Genomic DNA, 16,766 nt, shown 5'->3' on the forward strand with positions numbered 1-16,766 from the left:
GGATGATCTGTTCCTGGTAGGTTGTGGCCAGTGTAGGTTTCATGTATATGTTTGACTCCTGGCAGATGAATTCATTCTGATACGAGATTGAGCCTATTAGGAGATGGGCTACATAAGTAAAAGTTCACACTCCATTTCCTCTCAGGTTGCTAAGCACAACAGTTATTGACCTCGGTGATAAGGCAAACATATAAATTAATAAATGTCCTATTAATGAGTACACTAAACATGAAAATGTCTGAACTGGAGAAATACCAACTGTGCCTGTTACCAACTGGGCATGTTTCATGTTGGTTAAACAACCCATCTAATAGGATAACAGTCAAAGGTTGTAGCACACATGACGATGAGAATTTAGTTTTGTCTTGAATCTACCTTTCTATGTCAATAAAGAATCTTTCAGAAAAGTAGTGATGATACAGACATTTAAAAGCAGTATGATTCTGAGTGTGAGCACATTTGTATATAGGTTTATATGTACAAAACCAACCCAGTGACTATAATTTCTTAATCTAAAATGAAGAAGGGTAACCACCTGTAACAAAACTAAAAATTCTTCAAATTGGGGAAATTTTGACTGTTTCATCCTGAATTTTTAATCCGACCTTGCCTTTTTCACATGAAGCATCCTTGATTGGAAATGAAAATCTGCTGTCTCCAGTTTCCAAGGTTTGAGAGTTTTCTCTTCACGTTTGTAAGCTATCTGCAGCCTAGACATACACCAGTTTCTGCTCCATTGCCTCTTGAATACGAGAGTGGTGTTGTAAAGATAAAAAGCCATAAATTTGACTTGAAATTTTACCCTGCGTGCATCAATTTTGCATTGCTTATTCTGTAAGATGCTTACTGTAAATTAAATTAAATGTAGTCCAGCAGCAAATGTGTTAAATTTTAGGGGCGTGGGGATGCTGCAGCAGAATACATGTTACAGAAAGTAACAAGCCTGCTGCCAAATGCAGCTCTCACTGCAGAGTCCCTGGAACACAGTCCTCAGGCACCCTAGTCTTCATTAAATAAACACAACCTTTTGTTATTGTGATATGTGACTGGTATTTTTATGCACAGTGTAAAACACAGCCTAGTGTGGATCTCTGGTGTAAGTATGTGTGCCTGCAAGGGCAGCAAGAGAAACTGGAGAATGATGGAGTTAAAATGCTCTGGGATCAGAGTTGAGCAGAGCCATATCTGACTGCATCAGTCCCAGTCAGCTGTACTTCACACACACATTGGGCTAAAGATTTCCAAAAGCCCACAAGTGGTTGGATGTTCTTTCCCCAGTTTGAAAACAGTCTTAGTTGGATACTGATTGTCCTCCATGGCTTTGCTTTGAAAGCTTCTCTGAGATGACTAAACTGAACACTAAAGAAAGGAGGCTTGAGTGCTGTGGTCATGCAAGGCATCATCAGAGGAGGAAGGAGAACAGGTCTGAAGGCTTAAGATGGCTCTTACCTCTGCCGCAGCACCAGCTGCAGAGGTGCATCAACCTCTGCTGAGCAGGGCGCTTGGACGTCACCCTCACCTGGGCAAGCAGAGGGCCAGCCAGCCACGGGACAGAGTTACTGCATACAGGTCTTTGATGTTTGGAATTCTAAGCTTAAATAGAACATTGCGAGCCTGAAACACATTAACAACTCTACAAACCCTGCAATACTGCACATACGCAGAGTTAAAGTAACATGTCATCCAAAAAACCATTTGTTCTCAATGTGATTTTCTAGGTGAGCAGCACCATCCTGCAAGTAAAATAATGTACTTACTGTGTCTTTCCTTTAAAAAATAAGAGAGCATAAGCCTTTTAGAAGGAAAGACTATAAGTGCTCAGCAACAAAGACTTTTTAATAAATATCCACTGATTACAAGTGTAATTGGAAGAGGAGTCTGATTGTCCTGCCTTGCACAGCCATTTACCTCTAGAAAAAAACGAAGTGAAATTTGGATGTAAAATGTTGATTTAGTGGTTTTGTGCTTATATAGCAGAGGCTCAGATGATCCTGGAAGATATGATCTGAGACAGAAGCCAGACAGGGTTCTCTAGGTTCTGATAGTACCAGTCAACTGAATCTGAGGGAGTCTCTTAAATTCTGTGGCTGTATTTTACCCACCAGTGAGCCCGAATTTTCTTCACAGAGGCAGTATAAAATGCATTAATATTTTATAATGTGCTTTGAAATCCTCAGATAAAAGGCACTCCAGCATTGCAAAATATTTCATGGACAGAACCATCTGAGGTGAGATCTACCTCCTTTTATGTAACTTCTTTAAAAAATCAGAAACTAATTGGACTCTGAGATGAAATAGTGGCATGAAACAAGATGGACCCACAGTTCTCAAACATGCCTATGATCTGTACCATCCCAGGAAGCTGAATTGGTCAGGTAATTCTACTAAGAAGACTTGGAAATAACCATGAAAGCCAGGGTTGATTGTACTTAGTTTGACCAAGCTGATATTTTGTGGTCTTAGCACTGAGCACATGAATATTCTCTCCAGAAGGCTCACTTTGAATGGAGCCTAGTGATTTTTTGTATAAAGCTCATCACCCTATTTGTACATGAAAACACAGTGTATTTTGAGGACTGACTTCCCTTCCTTGGGAAGATAAATATTTCCATTCTTGCTCTGCATCTTGGGATCTTCCAGAGATAGGTAACATCAGTTTTGATGAAGAGCTGCAGAACAATCACCTCACCAGAGAAAACACATCCTCCACTTAGTCAGCCCCTACTTAGAGCTACTTCTGCACAGAAGAGGCATAGGAAGTGCAAAACACCCTGGAGCTTCATCAGACTGCAGATCACCAGATGAGACCTCTGAGAAAGCTTGCCTCTTAAATATGAAGAACTCTCCAGACAGCAGAAGTAAGGTGGTGTTTTCCCACGTTTTCCTGAACAGTCTGTCGGGACTGCTTTTCAATAGCTACTATTTTTACAATTAACAAATACTTTAGAAGGTTTGTGAAGTATTGATGGCTGCCCAGTCTTGTTTGCCAAGTACACTCATTTTAATTTGACCAAATCTTAAGAAATGTTGAGTATTTGCATCTTTGTCTGCTGACACATCTTGTCTTGAAACCTGGTAAATATGCTGAGTATTTTCATAGCCACAGAAAAAATCAGAAGGAGCAACAGGTGCTGAGGTCACTGTACACAGAATCTTGTGAAACCTGGTTCTTTGCTTATAGTGATATAAATCTTTTTTACCTGTTTCATACTCATTCATTATGATGTGTTCTCTCCTGGATCCAATTGCATAAAAATCTTGTTAATTAATACCAGGTGGACTTTTGTGCTTTGACAGAATGGTAACTCTATTGCTGAAAAAAGACCCTACCATAAAAAGTTGCTACATACAGGCAGTATCCAGTTGTGACATGCTAAATTTTATTTAATGTGCGTAGGTATGGACATATTTTGTTTCATGCTTAAAAAAGAACTTAAACTGTGTTAAGAAAGCTGTAGAGTATGTGACTACAGGCATTGGAATATCATTGGTAAATCCATGGGGTATCCTCATTTTGGCTGCTGGGTTGAATTTTGGTCTCTCGAAACGGCAAGAACAGAAAGGCTATGGAGAGGGTAGTAGAAAGTGATAAAGGCATGGATGAAAATCGACCCAGAATAGTGGCTGGACCTGAAGGAGAATAAAGGAGGGATAATGTGGAGCAAATACAGAATTGGTTCGGAGAGCGTGAATTATCCTTTCCCCTCAGACAGTGCGAAGAGAACCAAGCAGACCGTGATAAGGCAGGAGCCTTTCCCGTGCGGTGCAGTAGCCCCGGACCAACATGCACGGCCGGGGCCGGGAGCCCGGCTTGCTCCGGGGAGCCCTGGCGCACCGGCAGGAACGGGAGCGGGAGCGGTGTCCGCAGCCGCATTACGGTCCCGGCTCCCTGCGTGCTCCGCCGGAGCCGGACCGCGGAGCCGGCGCCGTCCGGGGGCTCCGCAGCGCCCCGAGCCGCGGTGTACGGGCGCCTCCCCCCGCCTCGACCCGGGGGGCGGCCCCGGGAGCCCTGGGGGCGGACGGGGGGGGCCGTGCCGGTGACGTCGGGTTTGCAGCAGCCCCGAGCGGCAGCGGGCGGGCGGGCGAGCCCGAGCCCCAGCCCCCGCCGCCCGGTGCTGCGGCAGAGGGCGGCGGGCCGGGAGCCGTGCCGGGGGAGCGCCGCCGAGGAGGGCTCCGGCGGCGCCAGGATGTAGGCGCGGGGCGGCGGGGAGCTGCCGCCGGCGACGGGCTCGCCATGAAGAAGCATTCGGCCAGGGTGGCCCCGCTCAGCGCCTGCAACAGCCCCGTCCTCACCCTCACCAAAGTGGAAGGTAAACGACGAGGTTGGGAGCGGGACGGGGGTGGCTCAGGGAGACCGGGTACCGCGACGGGGGATGCTCTGGGGAGACCGAGTGCGGTGCTGGGGCGCTGCCCGGCGGCGGGGACTGCGCGACTCGTGGGCGGGCGGTGGGGACCCGCGGGGCGCGCAGCTACCGCGCGGCCGGGCATCGCCAGCGCCTGCTCCTCTACCCCCGCCCCGCTCAGCTCCGGGTCTTTCCTCACCCGTGCTCCAGAGGCAGAGCTTCTCTCCGGAGCTCCCCTCGGGACCCGGGAGCAGCCTCCGAGCCCCTAGGCAAGTACCTGCCGTGCAGGACCCTCGGCAGGCGGGAGGGAGGATGCTGGACGGATTTGCTCTGCCGATGAGAGGAACACAGCCCCGTGTTCCAACCGTCTGTCCTCTCCTGTAGTTGCCAATCCACCAGCATGGTAGCCGTGGGGTTGGGGTCTTATGGCTAGGGCAGACATTTGGAGTCCAACAGCAGTGGGGGAGGGGGTGACAGACCTTGAGGAACCATAGGGACCTTTGGAGACTTTCAAGGATCATGGCAGGGGACCTTGAAAAGGGCACTGATGTGCTCAGGTGGGTTCCACAGAGAAATCTGAAGCTCTGGGTGTACCCATTGGGGAGATTTGGGGTGAGGAGCTGTGATCTTGGGTAGAAACCTATAAGCCATGTCCTGGAGGGGCACAGCAGGTGAGATTGGGAGTGATGTGAAGGCAGGGTGCAGGTTGGGAAGAGGACCCCATCTGAGGGATGGATGTAGAGCTCAGTTCCTGAAGGAGGAGCAAAGAGATCCCACTGGTTTGGGGGATCTCCTGGGGGGTGTCGTAGTTGGTTGAAAGAATGGAGTTGGAATGGAGGGAGGATAGGCAGAAAAGGGATGAGCAAGATGAGGCAAAGAGGAAGAACAGCTCAAAAAAGGGAATGATAGAACAGTAGGAGGCAAAATGTGAATGACGCTCCATAGAAAGCTCATGAAAAAGAAAAAAATAATATTGAAAAGCTGAAGAACAAAGAAAAGCAAAGAAAAAACGGTAGCAAAAGCTCTGTGGAGGAGAAAGTGAGAACATGCACAGGAGGGGAAAAGGAACTAAAATCAGCAAGTAAAAGTGGAATATCGGGTACCTGAATGTTGTTATTTCAGTTTGCAGAGAATACAGCTGTTGCATTCCCACAACATAAGAATCACCTACTGTAGAGATAGGAAAAGGTATCTCAGTTTTCTGATGGAAAGAAGAGCAGGCCTGATCTTCATTACGCTATAATTAGAATTAAAAAAAGCTCTTGGAGTTGGCCCCGTGCACAGTAGAGTGTTTCTCTCAGGGTTTGCATTGGAGGCTCCTCTGGGCAAGGAGCGTGTCTCCCTTTCTTGTGGTGCACTGCAAATGCTTTATGAATCATAAATAATAATAACCCACTGGGTTCCAGCTTTGAAATGTGGGTCATCTCATTCCTCTTTTACCAGTTCAAATACAGTTTATTACCTACCTTATATAGAAACAGAAGCAGAGCAATCTTTCACCATGCTATAAAATTGAATCCTTTCAAGCATTTCCTTGTCTGCTCTGCATACCAACTCTCAGATACCCTATGACCACCCACGAGGGACTTTGTTGACCTAGTTAGACTTTTCCTTCTTTACTTCAGTTTCCTTTTTTCTTCGTCATCAGCGGCAAAAATCTAAATTGCCTCGATGGTGTCTGATAGGACCTGGAGTTTCTTTCCTTCTCTTTAATGAAACAGACTGACTTCGTTGAGAGCTTCCTTTTCCAAATCAATTGACAACATTTCCTTTCGGACTAATATTGACTAATTTTGTCAGCTGGTGTTTAAAGCCATGTAAAACAGCCTCAATGTAGTTATAGGCAAAAATAAAGTGAGGCAGTGGGCATACTGTGGACTGCTGACTTCCCTTGGTCTGGCTGCAGTACCTCTGGCAAAGATTTGCCTTTCTAAAGTTCTCTGGTAACCCAAGCCCGTTGCAAGAGCATAGACGTTGCTACAAGAGCAAGACAGCAAGAACTTTCATCTGCTTTGTAGTTATGATTATTTTCTCCCCTATCAACCGCCATCAAAACATTTCAAGGATCTCTGGCAGAACCACTAGGAATATGTTTCATTCTAGGATGGTTAACCAAGAGGAGCCTTTCATTGATATGCATTGCTGTAAAGCCCTCCAGCATTCCCTCTATTTTCCTGCTGGTGCAGTAGCTTCTTTACTTTAAAAGGAAGATAAGGACTTAGTGCGCCTTCAGAAGCGTGACTGCCATTTCGAATTATTTCAGAGATTGAATCATCAGTATGCTTGGAGCCTGCTGTACCAGCACTTTTCAAGACAACTGTATCTACATGCATTGCTCAGGCAAGCAGTGTGTTTTCTGTGCCTGGTACCATTGCACATGATCCATATTTTGAGAAATGTAGGCTTGGTGCCTGATCTGTGCTTTTTCATCTTTCTGTTGTTATTTTTCTTGCCAATTTCTATCCATGCTGCAGTGGCCATTCCTCTCAGACCAGCCAATTGACTGTTTTCACCCTATTCGTACATGAAAGCACAGGGTACTTTGAGGACTGACTTCCCCTCCTTGGGAAGGTAAATATTTCCATTCTTACTCTGCATCTCAGAGCAGGTAACATCATCAGAGATAGGTAACATCAACTTTGATCAAGAGCTGCAGAACAATCACCTCACCAGAGAAAATATGTCCTGGCTTAGTTAGCCCCTACTTAGAGCTACTTATTCCCATGCTTTCAGCACCAAGGATATAGCACATTTCCTCTGCACTGTTCTGTCAGGAATATTGAATATTGGTGATATTCAAAGTTGCTTATAAAGCAAATGACACCTCTCTGCTATCAGTTATTACGCATAAATGTATCAACTGAGTTGCCATGGAACCAGATTCTGCCACATGTTCAGCTGGAGTAACCATCACTGGAGTTGCAGGGAATTTGTGTAAATACATATGAGAAACAAATTTGGCCTTTAATATATTTGCATGCCTGCAGGGAATTTATCACAAGAGTATCAAGACTGTAATTACTTTAATAATAAATCTTTTTCACTTCTTTAGCAAGCACAAACCGAAGATCCCAAGCACAGCAAAAACTTTCATGACTGGCAGTCTACTTCTTTAAGAGATGAGATTCTTATTATCCTCATTTTGCAAATGGAGCAGCCCAGAAACTGCAGAATGAAGCAACTTGCCTAAAAACAAGCAGCATATATTTTCACAAAGCTGGCAAGAAAAGACCTACAGCAGATAGGAATGGACCCCCAAAATTCCCACATATGTTTTCTGGCCACAGGAGAACCCTGTCATGAATGCAGATAGAGGTGGGAGAAGCCTTCTTTTTTGAAATCAGTGACTTCAGGTTCCTATTAAAGCATCCTTTTTGGGAAATATGCTCAAATGATGCATAAATATATCTCTGGATAAAACTATTAGCTGGTGGCATCTAAAGGTTTTGGTAGTCAGGCAACATTTGTTTGTACTTTGACTGAGCACTAGGGCAGACCCTCTGAAAATCTCACCCCAGACTTCATGTCTGTTGAAGCAAGATTTGTGCCCACTGGTCTTTTTCGCATGAAAGCCGTACATTATAGACATATGCAGTGCTTGTGTGTTCTAGAAAACAGAAGCAGGTAGAGAGCAGGAGAGGCCAGTGGTTTGGTGGCTCAGCCAGGGCTGTTGGTTTGTGTGTGTTTCCCCACTGAAGCGGCCTTGGAGGAATGCATGCTGGCTTCTGCATGAAGTATTTAACTTGGAAAATGTTCACTTTTGTTCAGGCTGTCTTTTTGCGCAGAAGACATTCTTCAATGTGAACATTCACAATCAGGGCAGAGACCATCAAACCCACCTTGTTCTTGCTCCATAGCTATGGTAGCAGCTTTCTCCTGCTCCTGACTGGAACTGGATGAAGGTGATGGTAACAAGTTAGTGTGCAGCTACAGGAATGAATGAGGGTGTAGGTTTGCTGTGTGTCTGCTTCTCTGTGGTACCTGCCAGCATGCACTCTGTTACTACAGGGTAAAGATAATGTGAGTTACTCCCCTGATGGAAAAGAGGTACCCTCTTCCATGCTTACTGTGGGTACTGAGTGTTAAATGCACATGGGCAGTAATTACACTCCAGCTTTGGCCCAGGGCAACTTTTGCCCAATTTTCATATTCTTTGCAGTATTTTCAGTTAGCACAATAGCGTATTTAAGCAGATATCCAAGATCTTGTTCCAAGGCGTGAGGAGTTTCTTGTTGCATAACACCTGGCTCCCTTCCCAAATGGCACCATGCTTTCTTAGACATTAAACAGCCTCAAAATGAGCTCCTCTTAGCTGTGCTAGGCTTTCTCACTGGGGAGTCCCTCCAGCTCATCTTTTATCATGTCCCACTGGTTATTTTGCCTGCCATCTCGCCTGTGCAAATATAAGCTATAGGTTTGGAGGTGACTCATTACTTCTACACTGTGTGTCCCTGCCTCAAATGATACAAAAATAAAATGAGACCATTTTGATGTTACTAAACTAATGCCAGAGCAGGAGTTTTAATGCATCATGAAGCAGAAAGATAAGTTATTAAAGATTTATGTAAACTTCCTTACGTTAGTGGCTGAAATAAACCAATATGTAAACACTGTGGACAAACCATAGTTTCATTTACAGTGACAGAGCTTAAGAATGACAGCATCCATTTGATCATCTTCTCAGACCACTTGTAGATCACAGACCATTACATTTCACCCACTTATTCCTAAATGAAGTAAGGTGCATTTGTAGTCATCTTAAATCAATTTAGGCATTTGCTCTCAAAAAATAAGCAGATTACTAATCCATCTATTTAATTATAGATTTCTCCCACGAGAAGCTGGAACAAGAACCAGTAGAAAATAAATATTAAGTCACCAGAATTCATTATTCACTGTCTCCTGATTTCATTTTGTAATTCTTGTAAAAGAAATTTGTCCCTCTTTCCTAATGGCTGACAATTGTAAACAGTAGGATTTGTAGCATAGAAGCAGCTCAGTGTAAGAGCTGGACTTCAGAAAAGACTAGTAGTTCAATATACAAGTCTGTATTAGCTGAACATGTATTTCCCAACACTTTCCCAGCAACAAGGCTCATATATAGGATTATTTATGTTGTTGCTTTCCTAGCGCATTGTACTCAGTATAGCACATTCACTTATATAGTAAGCAGCTCGTTGCACTTGGCTGGAGTACCATTGCCAACCTTTAGTCACAGCCCAGTTAATCTTTGTTAATTATAAACCATGAGATGCCACTGCAGACCTGGATAGCATCCTGCGGAAGCAGGAATTTGGCCAATAAAAGAGTAGATTTACTTTGTAGTCTTCACTGAGTTTTGCTGACAGCCACTGCGGCATAAGATCAAAGGCAACAGAAAACAAGGTGTTTTTAGCAGTGCAGAGTTGGCTTGCTTTTAGGCAGAGCTGCCCACCAAATGTGTAGGCAACATGTATTGGAGAACCCAGGTGCCACCTCCCATGTTAGCTGCCCAGTTCCAGAAATATGGATCCACTCTACCTGAACATAATGCAGGGGTACCCAGCCTGGAAATTTTGTAAGTCCTACTCAAGACATGAATTTTGACATGGGATCTAGCACCCTTTGGTTGTACAGAAGTTATATGTTGACTCTTCTGGAAGTAATAGGTTCCATTTTGTTCAGTATCACTATTTCTGGCCCCAAGCATCCTCAATTAAAGAAAAAACCAAACAAGCATAAGCCTCATAAGCCTTGCAACTCAGTCATAGAGAGTAGAGAAGTGAGGAAGTAAGAGCTAGAAATGGCTTTTCCACAATCGCCTCAAATTCCATAGTGCAACTCTCAGCATGGATAATATTGTAAGTGTGGTTGAAAAAGGCATGAGTCTGTTTTCTGTAGCTGATTGAAACAAGTGAAGAATAGTGGGTTGCTAAAGCCTATCTCATTAAAAACAAGAAGAGGCAAGTATCAGAGAGAAAATAGAAACTAGAATTTTTGCATGTAATGTATTTTTGCTCACAGTTATACTGAGTACCTCAGTGCCAACGTGGATCTAGCCAAACCTAGGTTTTTTTTAAAGGAGACCCAGCTTTTGATGAGTTTGCTGCTAGACCTAAGAAGACATCTCTTCTTTCTTCCAGTAGATCTTTGAGCATGTGGGGAATTATGTGCATTACTCTAACCACTGTGAGCACACACAAGTCTCTGTCATGTCCACACTAATATCTGGTTATTGGTTGACAGAGAACAAGTGCTCCAACTATCTTGTTCTGAACTTAAGACCTAAGAAATGCATTGTGTTTAAGGTTCTTCTAGGAGAACAATCAATTGGAGTTAGAATTCAGTATGCAAGAAACCAGTGGGTTACAGCAGTCTTCTGTCTAAAACTGTGCTTACTTGAAAGACAAGCAACTCTGAATTTTTGAAAGTTCCATAGGGAAGAAAGAACATTGTCCTGTTTTTGATAAAATGCAGTTAGCATAGCCTTCACTGTTAGTTTGAATTCACTTACTTCCCTGTATATATGCACTGATGTAAATGTGCTCTTTATATTAGTGTAAGTAGTTGAATTCCCTTGGAGACAAAACTATTACTCAGGAAAGACATGTAGCACTCAAATGCCTAGATAATTAATACAATAGTTTCCTGCAGAGAATCCAGCCTGGTTTTTTATCATTTCTTAACTCTTTGTTTAGTCTGAAATTTGAACAGACTCTGATCAAAATTTTCACAGAATACAGTTTTTGGTCATATCTGATTTTTGTGCTAATAGAAGTTCTGCTTCCGTAACTCCTCACAGTAAGTGGCAAAACTCCCAGTGACATCACCAGGTAACTCAGTGTACGACTCAGTCCGATTTTTATTCAAGAAAGGAATGCAGAATAATATCAAGAATACATAACTTATAATCAGAATTATTCTTTGCATGCTTTTATGGTGGTTAATTTCCAGTCCCACAATGCTGATACTGTAGTAAGTACCCAGTATCTTCCATTTTTGCTAGGGACTCCAGTCATGAATTCTAATTAATCATAAAAAGGACAGTATTTAGGGGAACTCCCCACCTCACAAAATTCAAAGTAGAATATCATATTTTAATAAGGTCAATTCGAATGCAGCACTTTTAATAGAATTTCTAAGCAGGTGCCTCTGAAGATAAATTAAATGGATTAAAGTCCAAATTGCTGCAATATGAAGGCGATAATTTTTCAGCTCTCTCTGTATCACTAACAAGAAACTATAATATATATATTTGTAGAAAGCCTTGCTGGAGTATTTGACAGAGGAAGATAGGCATACGTATGCTAGGGAGGGGAATTTGGCGTATCATCAGCAAACGTGCCGATTATTTAATTTCAGCTCTTAGTATGTTTAGGTATAATATTTAGCATAGGATAAAACAGGAATTATTGTATTATAACCATTAGTGATAAAAAACATTGTATCTGTGAGTAATACTTTAGGATATGGGAGTACCTGTTACAAGAAACTTAGGCCTATTTGGTACAGTGCTATTGGACGTATTTCCACAGACAGGAGGACAAGAGAATCATCTTGACTGCCAATGAACCAATAGTCCTATTTTCTGCCCTGCTGAAATTAAGGTGAGATGATCAGACAAGTTTGAATATCCTGCACAGATAATCATAGCACTTTACTTTTATAATTAGTTAATTTATACTATGAATTCCTGTAGCAAAAGAGGGTCTGAACTCAGAACACTTTTTTCTTGCTTTGAGTTCATGGTCATGCAGTTTTCCCCATTTTCAGATATCTGCATCCCTTATTCTGTAGCCTCTACCAAATTCAGACCTTCTGACCTAATAGATTAATACCCTGGTTTTGTTCTTTAAAATAACTGTACTGTGGACTTTAAAACTATTTTCTGTATTGATTTATTCTTAATTTAGTCATGCCATTTCATGATCAAATTAAGTCAAATTATTTTTGTCTGCTACTGTAAGAGCAAAATATTTAAAGAAAGTCCTTTAAACTTTCCCCGAATAGCATCTAAAAACGCATATGTGCAATGCTGTGTTGATGCAATATTCTCATTTAAAAACTGATTTAATAAAGTTTTATGGAGTTTTGTCATTTTTCCATTATGTTACATTAATTGATATTCATTAAAAAATATGATACTGATCTTTTGGACCTTCAGCCCTGACCATGGTTGGAAAGTTAGTGAAATCTGAGCAAACCCAAAGTCATTGCAATGCTGAGTGTTGCAGTCCCACCCACCAGCCACCCACAGGGACTCACAGCTTTCCTGTAGGAATCCAAGAGCAGCTTTCTCAAAAATCACATACACAACTGCCATATGAGGCCCAACCAGAGGTCTATTGGGTCTTCCCTCCGGCTTGGTGGAATTGATTGGGAACATGTATTTTCTAGCCTGAGATTCATCTCACTGAGTGTGGGTGTGCTGACAGCTGCAGTTTCCCCAGATGTAGGGGAAAAAAAATTCTCTTTTTTTCTGCTTTGTAACTAGTAATTTTTGGCAGTTATTTTGCTTTTTTGGCTGTTCTTGAAACACTGAGTTGCCCTTTTCCATGGAGCAGCCTGTGAAGAGCTCAGGATCCCTGGTGGCAACGGCCAGAGCACATCACTGAGCATGCAGCATGTGGGTAGTTTGCTCCCACCTGCACCTCTCTGTCAGCGCACTTCTCCATCTGTTGATTTATGACCCAGTCACGTAGCCTGTCAACCCCCACAGCTGGCCATTGCCCTCGCTGACCTGCCTAGCTTCACATTGTTAGGAAAATTTGTTTCCTCTTGGCTCACCCCTTCGGTCAGGTTACCTGTGCTTAGTGGTGGAGAGTGCAGGTCTCACAGCAGACCTCTGCAGAGCTTCGTCCACTTCTCCTATTGCTGTATTTACTCCTCACTGGTTTCCTGTCTTGCACCGAACCTTTTATCCACTCCAACACCACTTCTGTCTGCGTATTTTCTGTAAGGCCCTTTGGAGTGAGATTTTATCAGAAGCCATTTAAAAATCTAAAAGGGTACCTGTATCTCCTTTATTGATATGCCTGTGGACCACCATCAGAGAACACTGGTGAGGCTGTAGGATGAATCATCTAGTTTGCCCAGTTGATAATGCCGAGCAGAGACTTGTGCTTTATTCCATCTAAGATGCCCATCCCTAACTATTGCTCACTCTCTTTAGCGCTTACCAGTCTGTTTCAGAACTGAGTTGGCAGCTAAGTGGCTGAAATTTTTCCTTCAAAAAGTGGAGGTGGAGTGTGTGCTCCTCTTCAGTGGCTCAGTGCATAAAGCAGCCTTCTACCCTGCTGCTAGAAATAAGCGCCCTAACGCACAGGCCCTCCGATGCCAGGGGAACCCAGATATCAGCAAAGCTGGCCTGCTCAGAATAGAAGACATGCTTATTTATTGGGAAAGCATGAATTGAGGAGGTCATTTACCCAGAGGAGAAAAAGTGAGGCTCTAGGCCTTGTTCCAGTGACTACCTGATACAGAATGAAAATATTTCTTGGAGGTGACCCCTAAAATGAGAGATGGAAACTTTCAGATGTGTCTTTGAATCCTGACAGGGTCTGTCTGTAAGAGAGGCACTTGGGTGTTAGGAGTCATGGTGCTTTGGGATGCCCAGGAACATATTCTTTGGCATCTGATGAGCTCTAGGGGGATTGGGAGAAGAATGCAGCTGGTATAAGCTTGGCAAAGCTAAAGCTAATTTGGAGAGGGAGGTAATGTCCCTTGATGCAGAAGTTAGGCTGTGCATGCTCTCATTACTGCTCTGTGCAGGAAGGTTGATAATGGGATTACTGGGTTCCGAAATGAGATATTAACAGTTCCTTAAAAACAGCTACCAGGATGACCTGTGAAAGGAGAGGTTATCATTGACAATGGCACAAAAAAAGCTGCACTAGCTATTAGGTGATCTGCCAGGTGACGAGTGAGACCCTACAACCTCCTCACTCTTTAACCTGACTGACTGTGAAGAAAATACCTGGGCAACATATCTGAATAAATACTAACATTTCAGATTTAGACAACTGCAATGGCAATTAGAGACATAAATCATTTCATGGATTTGTTATTTCATGTACTCTTTACAGGAAGATGCTTTTTAACAGCTTAGCTTAAAAATCCTGAACATCAAAATAATTCATAGTTAGTGTGGTAGGCAGGAGGAGTTTGTGAGTTTGTGAGTCTGCTACTGAGGCAAATAATATTGTGCGTTGAGAAAACCACCATCAGAAGTCATCATGTCTGTTCTCAGGTGTGTTGGAACTAATTGTCTCCCGCTGATCTCTCCATGTAGTAATTATTGGGTGAAGAAAAGGTCACCCAGCATTCAAAGCTCTGAGAATACACCTTGGTTAGTGTCCAGCTCTGATTCCCCTGCATGTCACGGGATTCTAGAACTCTAACCACGCTGAGAATCAGGCACTGTCTTACAGGACTTGCCTCAGCTCTCTCTCCTCTCTATGATAAGCATATATTTTTGCAAGCTCTACAAACTTGTTCTGTGCAATGCTCAAGCAGTTACAAAACATCTGAGAGGCTGCTTAAGTTGAAACACATTCATAGCCTGGGGAAGCTGGCAGAGTTGTGCATTATCATTAGGTACATGTTTTGGTCCCTAAAAGATAGGAGCTTGGTCTGTAAGGGTCACTTTCTCACTATAAAGGGTTGACAAGGGCACCCAGCACTTGTGAAATACTTCTTCCACTCATCTGCTGACTAGCTGACAGCAGCTAAAGCAGATCGCTGATGACAACTAAATGTTTATGTGGTGCTGCACAGCTCTGAGTCCACCAGTGCTGTCTGTGGTGGCTTTACTATTTGTTCTTGACAGCAGTGGTGGAGAGATGGGACTCATTTCACCCAACTTCAGACACCCACACAGGAGACACCTACTTCAAGCTTATTGCCCCAGACTGTTTAGAGCTGGTGGAGAGAAACAGGCACTCAGAAAGGATGATTCATCTGGCTTGTTTTAATCGTCTACTTTAGGAGATAAATCGTGCTATGGAAATGTCTTTTTTCTGTCTACTAACTATGCAGAAAGTGTAAATCACTGTCTCAGATACACAAGTCTGCACAGCAGATGTCTCAAACTGAGAAGATGAACGCCACCTTTGGTTTTATCAGTATCGTATTTTTAACATGCACATTGAGGTACAGTGTGGTCCTACAGTAAGCCTTTAGCTGCCTAGCTATGCACAGGAGTCTTAAGACTCTTGTCCAGACTTTTGAAGAGGTCTGGACAAGCTATTTAAAAGTGTTAGAGAGCGAGCAGCTTTTCAACCAGTGTGGGTTTGATGTCACCCCATCTGCACACCTGTGGTTTCGTTGAGGAGAATGTCCCCAGTGGAGACACAGGGAAAACTACATCTCTGGGTGTTGTGTGTGCCAACTGGCAGACAAGTGCCCCACATGGTAAATGACAGGATGAGACCACATGGGTGTATATCATCTGTAGCGTCCATCATATGCAAAGACAATCCGGCTTTTGGGGGCAGATTGTGTCCCAGATATCCTTCAGGACAGTACCACATCTAGTGGAAAAGGCTGTGCCCATTTGGCATCTAGCCCTCTGGCAGCACCAGAAATCATGAGGGTGCAATACAGATTCACTGACAGATATTACAAGTCTCTGCTTGTAACTGTTAATCACCAGGACAGTGATTTTTATCCCTATCATCATGACATCCATCGTGTCTGGAATGAGTTTTTATCCACTCCAGCATGTAAATGCATGAAAAGAATGAGCATCTCTAGAAATTTAACCCTTGAGGTGCAAGATCACTTTAGAAGTGATACATGCAGTATTGTCTACTGCTGAAAATGAATGTTTCTGTTGATGTGTTTAACACAAAATTAAATATAACTGGATAAGTAATTTTGCCTGTGTAGCAGAGAAAGCATCAGTGAAGTTTAACTATAGGGAATAATTGCCATGGAATAGAGTTTGAAGTGATATTCATGCAAGCTGTCCAGATGAACAACTGGGCTCCTGCGTATGTGCACAGTACAAGGGGGCCAGGGCAGGTGGCTTCAGCCCTTGGTGGGGAGAAGATCTTCTCTACAGTGTCTGCAATGGGCTGTCTATCAACACTGTATTATTGGATGTTGAGTGTCTGGTGTGTCAGACGGTATAGCTGTGAGTTCCCCCCTTCTCAGGGACTGCCAAGACTACTGGTATCTTGCTGTCTCAGTGATCATGATCGATTTATATTTTAGAAAAAATAATACAGCTTCAGTGTTGATTCAGAGCACCTACTCATCTTGAGATCTCATATACCCTAGTGGCTTAAGGCGTGTTCCCTCATGTCGAATGTCTTCAGCAGGAGTGGTTTAAATCCTGGTTTCCTGTTTCCTAGGGGAATAACTGCAGAAAGACGAGCGTGGCAGATACTCCACTGGCTGTCTTCTAGAAGGAGGAACATTTTTGCCTACCTCTCCAAGTAG

The 16,766-nt window shown here is 43.3% G+C and overlaps 1 protein-coding gene across 2 annotated transcripts in view; it reads left to right on the forward strand.

Annotated features, from left to right (window-relative positions):
- The window catches only part of SLC35F3 (solute carrier family 35 member F3), a 169,401-nt gene that overhangs the window by 105,769 nt on the left and 46,866 nt on the right, over window positions 1-16,766 (forward strand). The window contains exon 1 of one of the 2 annotated variants that reach the window (XM_051783208.1): window positions 4,164-4,310. The exons of the other annotated variant lie outside the window; for it this stretch is intronic. Within the exon in view, the coding sequence (XP_051639168.1) occupies window positions 4,235-4,310 (76 nt within the window). The 5' untranslated portion in view covers window positions 4,164-4,234. Of the gene's footprint in view, window positions 1-4,163; window positions 4,311-16,766 lie in introns of those variants that run through there. 2 annotated transcript variants of the gene reach the window in all.

The sequence above is a fragment of the Manacus candei genome, unplaced genomic scaffold (genome assembly GCF_025592945.1).
Source record: "Manacus candei isolate 608988 ecotype Guabito, Panama unplaced genomic scaffold, ASM2559294v1 h1tg000017l, whole genome shotgun sequence".
NCBI lineage: Eukaryota > Metazoa > Chordata > Aves > Passeriformes > Pipridae > Manacus > Manacus candei.